This window comes from Rattus norvegicus, chromosome 12 (genome assembly GCF_036323735.1).
Source record: "Rattus norvegicus strain BN/NHsdMcwi chromosome 12, GRCr8, whole genome shotgun sequence".
NCBI classification, from domain to species: Eukaryota; Metazoa; Chordata; class Mammalia; order Rodentia; family Muridae; genus Rattus; species Rattus norvegicus.
In genome coordinates this window covers 16,597,781-16,610,389 of record NC_086030.1, presented here as the reverse complement: position 1 = coordinate 16,610,389, position 12,609 = coordinate 16,597,781, and the positions used below count along the sequence as shown (strand labels likewise).

The window sequence follows — 12,609 nt, the reverse complement described above, 5'->3', positions numbered from 1 at the left end:
TGATGACGTAGTTTTATAAAATGGCCTAAAACACATCTGTCTTCTTCAGGGAAGGCGATTAGAAACCCCTGAGTAACTATCAATAGCTGGTAAGTTTGAAGATGCCCTTATTCAAAGTAGAAGGGCCATTAAAGGGGAAGAGGTGCACTTTCATCAGGGAGGCGGCTGCATGGCTATAGCCCCTCTAGAAACGACTGATTCTTCTAAGAGGAAACTCGGTGAGAACCTATCAGACATGACATAGTGCTAACATGGTGCTTAGTCTTTAATCAAAGTGTCACTTGGACCTTGAAAGTTACAGGAAGTGTCTGTGTGTGTATGTGCTATACTTGAGCACAGAACAGGGAAAGGAGCAAGCAAATATATGACACAGCAGAAGAAAACACATTTTGTATCACAGTATCTGTCTTTATAAAATGACATAGAAGAGAAAAACTGAGCTTTGCAACTGGATTCCACAACTAATTTCACCTCTGTAACTACGCCAACTTCCATCACAAATCTTCACATGCTTCCTGAAGAGTCAAACTATTCTTGTGCATCGGCATGCAGATCACAGAACATAACCAACATGGGTCAAGCCAAAACTCAAGCAATGTGCTAGAAAAAAACCCCCACTGTCTTCCTTACCTTTCGGCAGCGAGGGTTAGGGCAGCTGAACCTCTTCACATCGCTGTCCAACAGAGCAGGGAAGCTGCAAGAGGGGCACCTGGAATAACAGGAAAGTGGCATCACTCAAGATAGCTAAAGTAGGTCTCATGGGATCGTGCTACCAAGATGGAGGGCACTTTGTATTCCTTAACGATCACTACAACCTAGACTGAGCTGTCTCCTATACTTGCATTTACAAGGAAACACCATTCCAAAGTCCAAATTTACTATCAGTCACATAACTCAAGCTTTCAAGGATTCCTTGTAACCATTACCTTTCCTTCCTCCTAGGGCACAGTGATTCAGTTAGAAGCTAGAATACTAGTAAGTGAGGTGTGCAGGTAGAGTCCACAGATGGGTGTTGTCATTTCTTTCATTTCTTAGCAACAAGTACTAGAAAATGCAGACAATCTTCTTGCCTGGTAGGAACAGCCTTTACCTTGGGGTAAAGCAGTTTCTCGGAACTCACCGGACAAGCTCGTCAGCATAGGCTGCTGCGACTTCCTCTTCAGCTTTCCGTTCATAGTATTTGTACAGAATGGTCTGGGGGAGCACTTTCTCCAGTTCACTGGTTGGGAAGGAACATGTGCAGCTGCCTTCCATGCAGCTGAGCTCTGACTAGAATAAAGTAAGCAAAGAAAAACGTTAACCAGGGATTCAGAATAACAAAGAGTGAAGGATGTCAAACGCGTCTTTCAAGGGAAGGGAGATGAGCACAAATACGGAGGTTACAAAATCCTTCTCCTCTGATAAGCCATCCTTTAAGCTTGGAACTGATAAGAAAGTGTAAAGGCCTTCTCTGATCCTGTCAGAAGACCTCCAGCAGCCCAAGAAGAAACCAGTGGCTAAGGTGACACTGGGAGAGGCTGGCTTCAGTGTCTGAAATAAGCTGCTTCCCCTGTAGAGTCTGCAAAGCTGGAGCCACTCTGGGAAGGAGAGAGAAAAGGTTAACTGGGTATGAAATGGGGAGGGAGTGGCTCCAGCTTCTGCTCTGACTTTCTCTGGATGGAAATCAATAGAAAGGAGAAACGTTCAGGGACAGCAGAGCTCATGTGTGGCCTTAAGTGAAGACCTGAAGCAAACTTTGCATATGGAATAGCAACATCCACTTCTCCTCTTCCCACTCAGTGCTAGGATGCTGGGGTGAGGGCAATTTCATATCCACATCTAGTGAAAATGCCTAAGGATGTTATCGGAGGATCACTATTCACGTACCCAAAGTCACCATTTGGCCTATATGCCCACAGCTCAAAAAACTTTCAAACACATCATTTCTAAGAATGTGACACAGAGAAAACCTGTGCTTTTTAAAAACCAAAAGGAAAAGTGGAAAAAAAAAGGGGGGGGGGCGCACATGCTAGACATCTGAGGAACCATAAGAAAAAGGTAGGGGTTGGGGATTTAGCTCAGCGGTAGAGCGCTTGCCTAGCACAAGGCCCTGGGTTCAGTCCCCAGCTCCGAAAAAAAAAAAAAAAAAAAAAAAAGAAAGAAAAAGGTAGAACCCAAAGTGAACACATGGAAATGACCTTACTTAACGCTCCCAAGAATCCCCTGAGCATCTTCCTTTTCCAGGAGAAGAAACTGAGGCAGAAGACTTCACCAGGTTTTCTGTTTATTCCTTTTTGGTCTAGAATCCCACATGGCTTCTAGCTGTGAGCTCTCTTTGGTCTCCCCCAAATTTTGTGTGTGTGTGTGTGTGTGTGTGTGTGTGTGTGTGTGTGTGTGTGTGTGTGTGTATGTGTGTGTATTTTGATTTTTCAATCATGGTTTCCATGGCCCCTATTACTTCCACAGTGACTAGAACAATAAGTATTTGACCTTTTGTCCTTGGTTCCAGAAGCAGCTTCAAAATAACTAGTGATAAAGTTGAGAGACAATCATTTGCTATAATGCTGGTACTATCAGCCTGAGAAAACAGTCCCTTTGACCTCTCTTTCAAGTGTTCTTTTTTCCTCCCCAAGGCAGGCCACAACATTTTTCTTCAAGATCAGTACAAAAACAAAAAAAACAAAAAAACAAAAAAAACAAAAAAAAAACAACCCTATATATATACTGCAATTCTTTGTCTTTTTATATTGGAGGCAGCCATAAAGCAATTCTCTGAACCTGTTATGTTACCGTACACTAAGACCTTCAATTTCAAATGGGGTCACATCACAGAGAGGACAGGAAGGATTGAATAGCCTTGGTGGGTTTCTGTCTATCAGGCTCTTATCTAATGCTTTTTTTTTTTTCCTTTTTTTTTGGAGCTGGGGACTGAACCCAGGGCCTTGCAGTTGCTAAGCAAGCGCTCTACCACTGAGCTAAATCCCCAACCCCATCTAATGCATTTCTATAAGCTGTTGATACTTCAATCTTACCTATGTAAAGAGGACTCCTTAAAAATTCAAAGGACAGGGGGCTGGGGATTTAGCTCAGTGGTAGAGCGCTTACCTAGGAAGCGCAAGGCCCTGGGTTCGGTCCCCAGCTCCGAAAAAAAGAACCAAAAAAAAAAAAAAAAAAAAAAATTCAAAGGACAGGACCTGGAGAACTTTCAGGTGTTCAACACTGGAGGCTTACAGGAAGGGGAACAAAACTCTATTCCCTGTGGGGATGGTGATGTCTCCTAACCACAGAGACAGAGCTTGTATGCTCACTCCATCCACCTATCTACCCCTCCATGTCCCGAGCTTCTGATCAATCTGCTGACCTGGAGCTTTCTAACAACCTGTGTAACAACCTTGGAAGTATAAGCATTTCTCTGAGTTCTGAGAACTTCAACCTACAGAATCTTAACTCTCCACAGAGATGAATTGCCTGCCAGTGTGAGCAATACTGACAACTGCAAAAGCGAGTACCTGCCTTGCTAGTGGAAAGAGATCCACATGTCCAGGGCCATGGAACAGACAGTGCTTTAAGCAATCAGTGGGAGGCTGGAGGCTGAGGCTCTCCCTCCCGGTCTCACAGAGTTTCTCAGTTCTCCTGGTCTTTCAGGGTTCTGACTTTACAGGGTGCAATTATTTATCAAGTTAGATTTGTCTCAGTATTTACCATGCCCATGCGATTTTCCAGTGAACCATGGCAAGTATATGAGATTGATGAGTCATATAACGTGATACTCAAGCTATTTATATAAGGTTATGTTTGAGGGCTGGAAAGATGACTTGGTGGTCAGAAGCACTGGCTGCTCTTCCAGGGGACCAGACTTAGATTCTAAGGAACCACACAGTGGCGCATAATAACTATCTCTCCTGCTACTCCAAGGGGTCTACGTCCCTGTCTACGCTCCTCATGCACCAGGAGCTCACACAGTGCAGACATTCTTACAGATACGTAAATTTTTAAAAAGCACATTTGGGAGACAGAAGCACGTAGATCTCAGAGGGTGAGGCCAGCCTGGTTTACAGAAAGAGTTCTAGGACAGTCAGGGCTACACAGAGAAATCCTGTCTTGGGGGAGAAGGGAATGGTTCAGGGAGGGATGAGTGACACTAAAGATGCTTTTAAAAGGCATAGCAAATCATACTACTTTATGTTTAAAATCAATCTCTCTCTCTCTCTCTCTCTCTCTCTCTCTCTCTTAAATGAAGTTATGACACTTGAAATGACAATGTTCCTTTCTAAAATCCACAGACTATCTAAAAGAAAAAGTATCAGACATGGGAAACCTCCTTTAGAACTGTTCTTTGGGGGAGGCCAAGAGACTGAAAGAGTATGGTTTACTGTTGCTGACCTTTGCTGTCCCTCAGAAGTTGAGGTAAGAGCTGAAGACACCAACACTATGGCAGAAGACTTGAGGAATCTACTGGAGCAGACCTGGGAGCCTCCTCCTGAGGACTGGTTTCAGAGCATGAGGTGGCGCTATGCAAGCTGCCCAGGAGAAAAGCAATCCTACCAGGGGATGCCCATGACCACAATAAAGACAAAAAAGACGACAAACCTTGTCCTCATAGGTTCAACGGAGGCATTTTTACCCCAGGGGTAACCAACAACCATCTAATTGGACCGAGGGCCAGTTCCATACAGGAGAGATTTTACTCCTGATACTGTACAGCCTGCTACCTGTATTTGGTAAGGCCACGACACCAGAGGAAAACTTACTATTGCCACTTCACTGAACCAGTGTAACTTTAAACTGCACTCTAAACATTAATCCTATACCTTCTACCACTAATCTTCCATCAAGAAAACATCTTTTTGCAGCAGGTAGACATGATGACGTAACTGGTCAAAAATGCAGAGACCAGGTGACCCTGGGTATCCATCCCTAACCGATGCATCTGTAACACAGCCCTAATCTAAGGCCAGAAGAGCATCACAGAAGAGGTGGAAAGGTTCTAAGAGTCAGAGTACAGGTCAGAGAACCAGGATGTCAGCTGCAAGGTACCATCCTCTATATTGGACATGGAAACTGTCAGAAAATTTCAACATGCCAACACAGATGGGAGAAATCTCACAAAGTCTTACTCCAAAATGAGAACGCTCAGGAAAGAGGCTGCTGACAAAGGGAGAATCAGTTTTCTCTAGGGATAACCCCTTAAACACACACACATATATATCTAACACTAACTTAGCAAATTATATCTGTATGTGCACACGCAAATAATTAAAGAGTAAGAAGCCAAAAATCTGACGAATGATAGGAGACACTGGATGGACTAGGTGTGTGCCTGATGCAAATACAGTACCACATATGAAAATCTATAAAAATAAAAGGCCATGGCCATGTTCTAAATCACTGTTAGTTTTCCCCCGTCTCCACTCTCCTTCTGTCCCCTTCTCTGTCAGTACTGGGGAATCCAGGGCCTTAAACATGGTAGGAAAACACTCTACTGCTAAGCTATAGCCCTAGTCCTACTTTAGTTTTCCTTTGAGACAGTGTCTCAGTAAATTGGTCAGGTTGGCCTTGAACTTGTGATCCCCCTGCATAGGTCCTCTATACAGCTGGATTACAGGCCTGTGCCAGGGGCTCACTTTCACTTTGCCATGGTTGCTAGAAGAGATTTGCTGGTGTTGAGTAAAATTTACTTTGGAGTAAGAAATACTATCTTAGATTTACTCTGTCTTTTAAAAGCAACTATAAAACCGTTAAGTATGTGAAAAATGCTAATGCACGTTCATATGCTTAAATAACATGAAGACCCATCCTCAGCTCAACCTTTAATTGTACCGGCAAGATGAGTGCTGAGACAAGAGCCCTGTGGAGCTAGACATAGGGCATGAATGAGTCAGGAAACCTACTGTACTCAGAAACAACATGACACAAAACAGGTCACGCATATATCAGCCTATTAGCAGAACTGTGCAGCCACTCAAGTACACTCGTTCATAAGCACAGTCACCCTTCTTATTTATGTGCAGCACACACTTACCTTTCCAGATCCAAACACGGCCTCTTGGGCATATCTGATGAGACATTCTTTGCAGAACAAGTGAGCATCAGCGCATTGTGTCAGCTCCTCAAATGGAAACTCCCCATAGCAGCAGCGGCATTCAATCAGCTGGCCATCCTGTAAGGCCAAAAAGATAAATGTTAATGCCCCCATAACCCATACCCAGGAAGCGAGGTCTCACACACTTCCTTGCCCCAGACACATAATGAGGGCAACACCCACTACTACGAGACACCAAATAACAAGAAACGGTTTTACTGTCTAAATCTAGCTCAGAAGCTGGGTAGCATGGCAATGTATGTATGACAACAGTACTAAGGACACTGAGAAAAGGGGGAACTAGAGTTCAAGGCCAACCAGGGCTATGAAGTAAGATCATGTCTCAAAAGTAGGTAAATTTTTTTTTTTTTTTTTGGTTCTTTTTTTCGGAGCTGGGGACCGAACCCAGGGCCTTGCTCTGGTAGAGAGGTAAGCTCTCTACCACTGAGCTAAATCCCCAGCCCCAAAAGTAGGTAAATTTAAAAAAAAAAAAAAAAAAAAAAGCCTAAATCAGGATATCAGTATAACACTACACCAGAGCTAAAGACAGAAGGTAGCCTCTCCAACAGATGCTGACATGACTGACTATAAAAGGGTTAACAGCATGACAGCATGACACATTATCTCAGAAGCTTTCTAAAGCTAGACTATGTTCCTCACGCCAGCCCTTGCTGTTGGTTAAGAGACTGAGGAAAGCAATTTAAGTCACATCAAATACATATACTGTCAGGGTCTGCTGGTGAGACAGAGCAGCCTGCCCACTTCTCTTAGAAGGCCACTAAGCAAGCTGGCAGACACAGCATAGAAACCCCGGCCCAAGGCTACACACAGTGAATCTGAGTTCTACATTTCCTTCTAGAACTGACTAGTAGATTTCTGTACCTCTTTGAGGAAAAAAAAAAAAAGTAAAAATTTTAGAATGTAAAAATGTCACTTTGCTTTATAATATTTGTTTCTATAAACTTACATAGCTATTTTGTTTGTGGTTCTTTGTGGTTTTTCTTTCATTGGTCTCCTAACAATATCTTTTCTGGCTCGGCTCAGCTTCTCCCAGCTCACTTGGCACCGACTGTCTTCCAAGTCTGCTAGCCCAGGTCTCCTATATGCTCACTCTGCTCTTGCCCGACTCAACCTTCCTCCTTCTCTGACCTACCATTCTGTTTCCTGAACGTCTACCTGTAATACTACTCTCTCCCAACTCTTTCCTCCCGCTTCCCTTCAGCCTCTGCTCGATTTTATATCCAATCCTGCTCTCAGAAGTCCAGGAGCCAACTAACTGTCACTGAAGAACATATAGTCACTTAAAGGGCAGACACGGAAAGTATTTTCTGTCATGCTATGGATTTCTGCTCATGGTCTTTAAGAGCTTATCTATCTCCTTTTAGTTCTGCTCTGATCTTGGATAAAGACAGCCTCTTCTGGCTGATGTTACTGACCGTGACTTGAGTGAACTGCAAGCTGACAAGTCAACAGGAGACTCTAAAAAAAAAGTTTGCTTTCAAGAGCCCAAATGAGAAAATACAGAATAAATTAACTTGGTGAGATTTGAAAATACCTTTTGATACTGCTCTTCATTCATCTGCAGGGCAAGCAAAAAATCTTCGTGCTGAAGAAGAGAATCACACATTCAGATACAAACGTAGAAAAAAACCGTACCATTAGCACTGAATTCATCTGATGCACATTATTACAGGTATCCCTGCAGTTAACATTGTTCAGTGGATGAAAAAGCTACCAGAGCATCCATCTACAGAGTGAATAAAAGAACATACCAATCAATATGAAACACTCTGGAATAGCAAATAGCATAAGCAAACAGAACCCAAACTAAGTTTGATAACACAATCTGAGGTTAAGTTGGTAAGCAGACAGCATTTGTGCATTGCTGCAGAAGACGGAAAAGAGTTGACCAAAAAGAAGGCATGTGGTGTGAACTCAACGGTCAAGTTGGTTTTTTTTTTTCCCAGAGAGAAATCTCTATGTAGTCGTGACCTGGCTGTCCTAGAACTCACAACCAGGCAGGCCTTAAACTCATAAAGAAGAGCATGTCTCCCTCCTGCTCAAGTGAGTAAAGGCATAGCCATAATGCCTGGCCAAAACTTTAATTTCCAGACACAGTTTTACTATATATCCTGGCTGGCCCAGAACTTGCTATAAATGAATCAGGTTAGCTGCAAACTCATGGAGACCTGCCTGCCCCTGCCTCTCAGGCTGGGATTAAATTGTATACCTCCATGTCTACTGAGGAACCTGTCCCCAAGATGCCCCGAGACGTAAATATGAACTAATGAACCCACACACTTATTTACAAATAGTGACATCTGACAATTTTATAGCAGGCAGTTTTAAAAGCGAAGAGGAAGACATCTATGGCTGTGGCTGAATGCGTATGTGGTCACACGGCTCTCCGGATACACACTGCCGAGGGAAGCAGCAGAGGCTGTAGTCCTTCCTGGATGACGATATACACGTGTGTATGCAGGAATGGGGCAGAGACAGCTTTGTGAAGCCTTCACCAGTTCTGGGAGTCAAATTCACATCACAGGCTTTATTCAGCAAATGTCTTGAGCCATATCTTGCTAACTCTATTTCCTTTTAAAAAAAAATTATTTCCATCTATCTCTTGACTAATAAAGAGAAATAAATAAAATACCCATACACATTTTATTTGAACTAAGTAAAGATAAACTAAAATGAGTAAGAATATAGAGGAAGGGAGAAAAGAATCTGGCCCTCTGGACATCTCCTACTTAATAGTTTTGACTTAAATAAATAAATAAAATTATTACAAAACTAAAAGGTAAAAAGCCGCTGCCCCCTACCCCCAAGGCTATTTCCCTAGAAGTCAAATCATAAGCAAAAGTTGTCGGCACAACCACAATTGTTTAGTGACTTTTTTTTTGAAGTGTATTCTTGTTATGCTCTTCAGGCTAGTCCTGAGCTTCTGGGGTAAAAATTCCCCTGCTTCCCTCTCTCATGGACCTGAGACTGTAGGTCTGTATCACTATGCTTGGCCGATTTTAAAATCTAATCTGGTGGGAATCGTGTTAGACCATTAAGAGTCAAGACTTTTTTTTAACAGACACAGACACCATAAAAGAAAGAAATAATAAGATTTGTATATCAAACTCTGAATGGAAATCTGAGCATGAAAAATCCAATAAAAAAGGAAAGCACTTTGGAGAAATTTTCCAGATCTAGTCCTCTGCTGGATAGTTAAGTTTTATGTCAACTTGACACATGCTAAAGTGAGAGAACAGGACCTTAATTGAGAAAATACCTCCATAGGATCAAGCACAGACAAGCCTAGAGGGCATTTTCTTCATTAGTGATTAGATGGGGAAGGATCCAGCTTATGTGGTAGTGTCATCCCTGGGCTGGAGTGCCTGAATTCCACAAGAAAGCAGGTTGAGGAAGCCATGGGAAGCAAGCCAGAAACAGGACCCACAATGGCCTCTGCTTTAGCTCCTGCCTCCAGGATCCTGCCCTGTTTTTAGCTCCTGTCATGACTTCCTTAGATGAGGAATGGTTATATGGTAATAATTTAAGCCAAACAAGCCCTTCCTCCTTATAGAAGTAACAAGAGAAATCGTAAATAAAACAAGACCAGAGAAACCAGACCACTTCACCATGCCAGAAAGCAAAGATGTGGCCAGAAACTACCAGATTAGGACAAAGGGGCGGCCATTGGTCAGAAGGACAATTTGAATGTAAGGTTAATAATGACTATAAATAACAGATAACCCATTTTATAAAACCATTTGTTGATTAGCTCTGTGATTTTAAATTTAACTTTATATGTATAGGTATTTTCCCTATATGTCTGTTTACTATGTGTGTGTCTGGTGCCCATTAAGAGCCAGCGAAAGTCACCAGATGCCTTGGGACTGGAGTTAGATAGCTGTGAGCCACCATGTGGGTGCTGGGGATTGAACTGAAGTCCTTTGGAAGAGCAGCCAGTGTTTACTCTTAATCTCAGTCATCTCTACAACCTCCCACAGTGGTATTAACATATGCAATTCTGTGACCATGGATCAAGATGAACACTTTCTCCAAATGATAGTGACGTCTGCTTGAGATGTTTAATTTTTACCCACACATATATATCATCACTTCATTTTGAGAGAATGTGTATCCAAATACTCGATTTTGATTAATCAGTAATTTTTCTTTCAGTTGTTTTCTTCTATGTTCTGTGGTGGTAGAGAGATAATTGTGTGTGTGTGTGTGTGTGTGTGTGTGTGTGTGTGTGTGTGTGTGTGTGTGTGTTGGTGCTGATTCAGTGATTCTCAACGCAGCTGACGAGTGCCTCTCCTCAGGATAAGTTTTTACATGCAGATGCTGTAAGAGCACTCCCGGACTTCTCATTTTGCTCCACAGAATTGTTGCCAGACAATAGCAACAAACACTATCTTGGACTGCTTTATTAAAGATATTTCTATGTGAACGTTTTTCTTTTTATTTTTCAGAGACAGGGTCTCAGTATACAACTCAAACTGGCCTTGAACTTGTGATTCCCCTGCCTTGGTCTCCCAAATGTTGGGACTACGTGTGTGTGTGTACCACCATGCCTGACTCACTAACACTGGCATGTTCTATTATTTTCATGGTGGTCTGGAAATTGAACACGGGATCTGCTAAGTCAAATGCTCTCCCACTCAGCCACATTCTTGGCCTTCTCTATCTTCTCTATTTAAGTTAAATAGGCTAGCCTTGAACTTGTATAAACTTGGCCCTGGCTCCCAAGGAAACTAGGAAACTAGGATTACATTCCAACACACGGGTAATATTATCATCTTACGAATGAGTGCAGAGACTGCTCAGCCACTGCTGGCTACAAAAAAAAAAAAGGAGCTAGTTCTATCTTTTTAAGAAATGTGGGGGCTGGAGAGATGGCTCAGTGGTTAAGAGCACAGAGGTCCTGAGTTCAAATCCTAGCAACCACATGGTGGCTCACAACCATCTGTAATGGGATGTGATGCCCTCTTCTGGTGTGTCGGAAGACAGCTACAGTGTAGTTATATATAATAAATAAATCTTTAAAAAAAAAAAGTGACCTAAGGTTATATACACCATCAATTCCAGGCAGAGGAGAATAATAGACCTTTTTTGAGTTTAAAATCAGCCTGGTTTACACAGAGAGTTCTACGACAGTCAGGACTACACAGAAAGAAAGAGACCCTGCCTCAAAAACAAACAAAAAAATGTGATCTCACAAGCTTGGATCTCTGGGAACTCAGTACCTGAGGTTCATGTCTCTAATCTAAGCAGTTGGAATAATGCGGCAGGAGGATTTCAAAGCATTCAAAACAAGCCTGGACTGGTTTACAGTGTGACTTTTTCTCAAACAAACAAAACAAAAACCCTAAAGGCAAACTAAACTTTACTGTGTTATTAACCATTCCAACAAAGGAAATTTGGGGCTGGTATTGTAGCTCAATGGCAAAATGCTGTCTAACTGTGAGCTTAGTACCCAGTACAGAGGAAAACCAAACCCTCCAACTCAAGATTCCCCTGTTTTGGCTTTCTGGATTAGACTTAAGGGGCTTGAGCAACATGCGTTTCTTATTTTTTTTTTTTTTTAGTTCTTTTTTTTGGAGCTGGGGACTGAACCCAGGGCCTTGCGCTTCCTAGGCAAGCGCTCTACCACTGAGCTAAATCCCCAACCCCCGCAACATGTGTTTCTTAAGAAAGGAGTGCACGAGGGGTTGGGGATTTAGCTCAGTGGGGTTGGGGATTTAGCTCAGTGGTAGAGCGCTTGCCTAGCAAACGCAAGGCCCTGGGTTCGGTCCCCAGCTCCAAAAAAAAAAGAAAGGAGTGCACGTGGTACTAGTGATGGAACCCAGGCCAGCTACATCCCTAGCGCCCAAAGGAACCAGCACGTACCAAACTCCCAACAGGGAGCGCAAGCTAGAACCCCAAAACCACAACCAAGATCAGAGCACAGCTTCCTACCTCTGCCATCTCTTTAATTTTCTGCTCATAGAACTCCTGCTCTTGCTGCACAGCTGGAAGGAGGGCCTGCTGGTCATAGGACCTACAGTGTCGACGCTTGTTTTCCAGAAAGAACATCCTCTTTTCTATTTTTATGTTACCTAGAAGATATATCACAAAGTGAAATTACAGCGACAACTACTCACTAGGAATCCAGGCCAACCATGCTTCGTCAACAACTGAGCACTCCCTAGCTCTATAGCAGGACACTGTAGGTTCCCACAACCCATCCTGCCACTGGAGACTGCACGCTTCATCATGCAGAATCTGTGGGGAGGCTTTGTCCTTCCTCATCTTTTCTTTATGATCTCCAACTACAAAGTCCCTCCTATTCTGACAGCACTGCACTGGGAGCATACACCTTATAACCCTTATAAGGATAGTTTTTACACTTTTGAATTATTACAGATACAACTAGAATGGCCTGTGTTTGTTTACTGGTCAATCTGCCAGTCAATATATAATCAATTCTCACATCTCCAGAGCAGTGTCTGTCCATGATTAGCAGCCTTTCTTCTTAGTCCATACAAACTTCCTACTGCACAGCGTCCTCT

General features: G+C 42.8%; 1 protein-coding gene across 7 annotated transcripts in view; it reads right to left on the bottom strand.

Moving 5' to 3' along the window:
* Positions 1–12,609, bottom strand: part of Rnf216 (ring finger protein 216) — a 121,542-nt gene that overhangs the window by 79,479 nt on the left and 29,454 nt on the right. For all 7 annotated transcript variants that reach the window (XM_039089364.2, XM_063271261.1, NM_001107122.1 and 4 more), the window contains exons 9-13: positions 12,017–12,156; positions 7,617–7,667; positions 6,002–6,139; positions 1,121–1,269; positions 631–709 (exon numbers count right to left, since the gene is read on the bottom strand). In XM_039089364.2, coding sequence (XP_038945292.1) covers positions 631–709; positions 1,121–1,269; positions 6,002–6,139; positions 7,617–7,667; positions 12,017–12,156 — 557 coding nt within the window. The remainder of the gene's footprint in view (positions 1–630; positions 710–1,120; positions 1,270–6,001; positions 6,140–7,616; positions 7,668–12,016; positions 12,157–12,609) is intronic.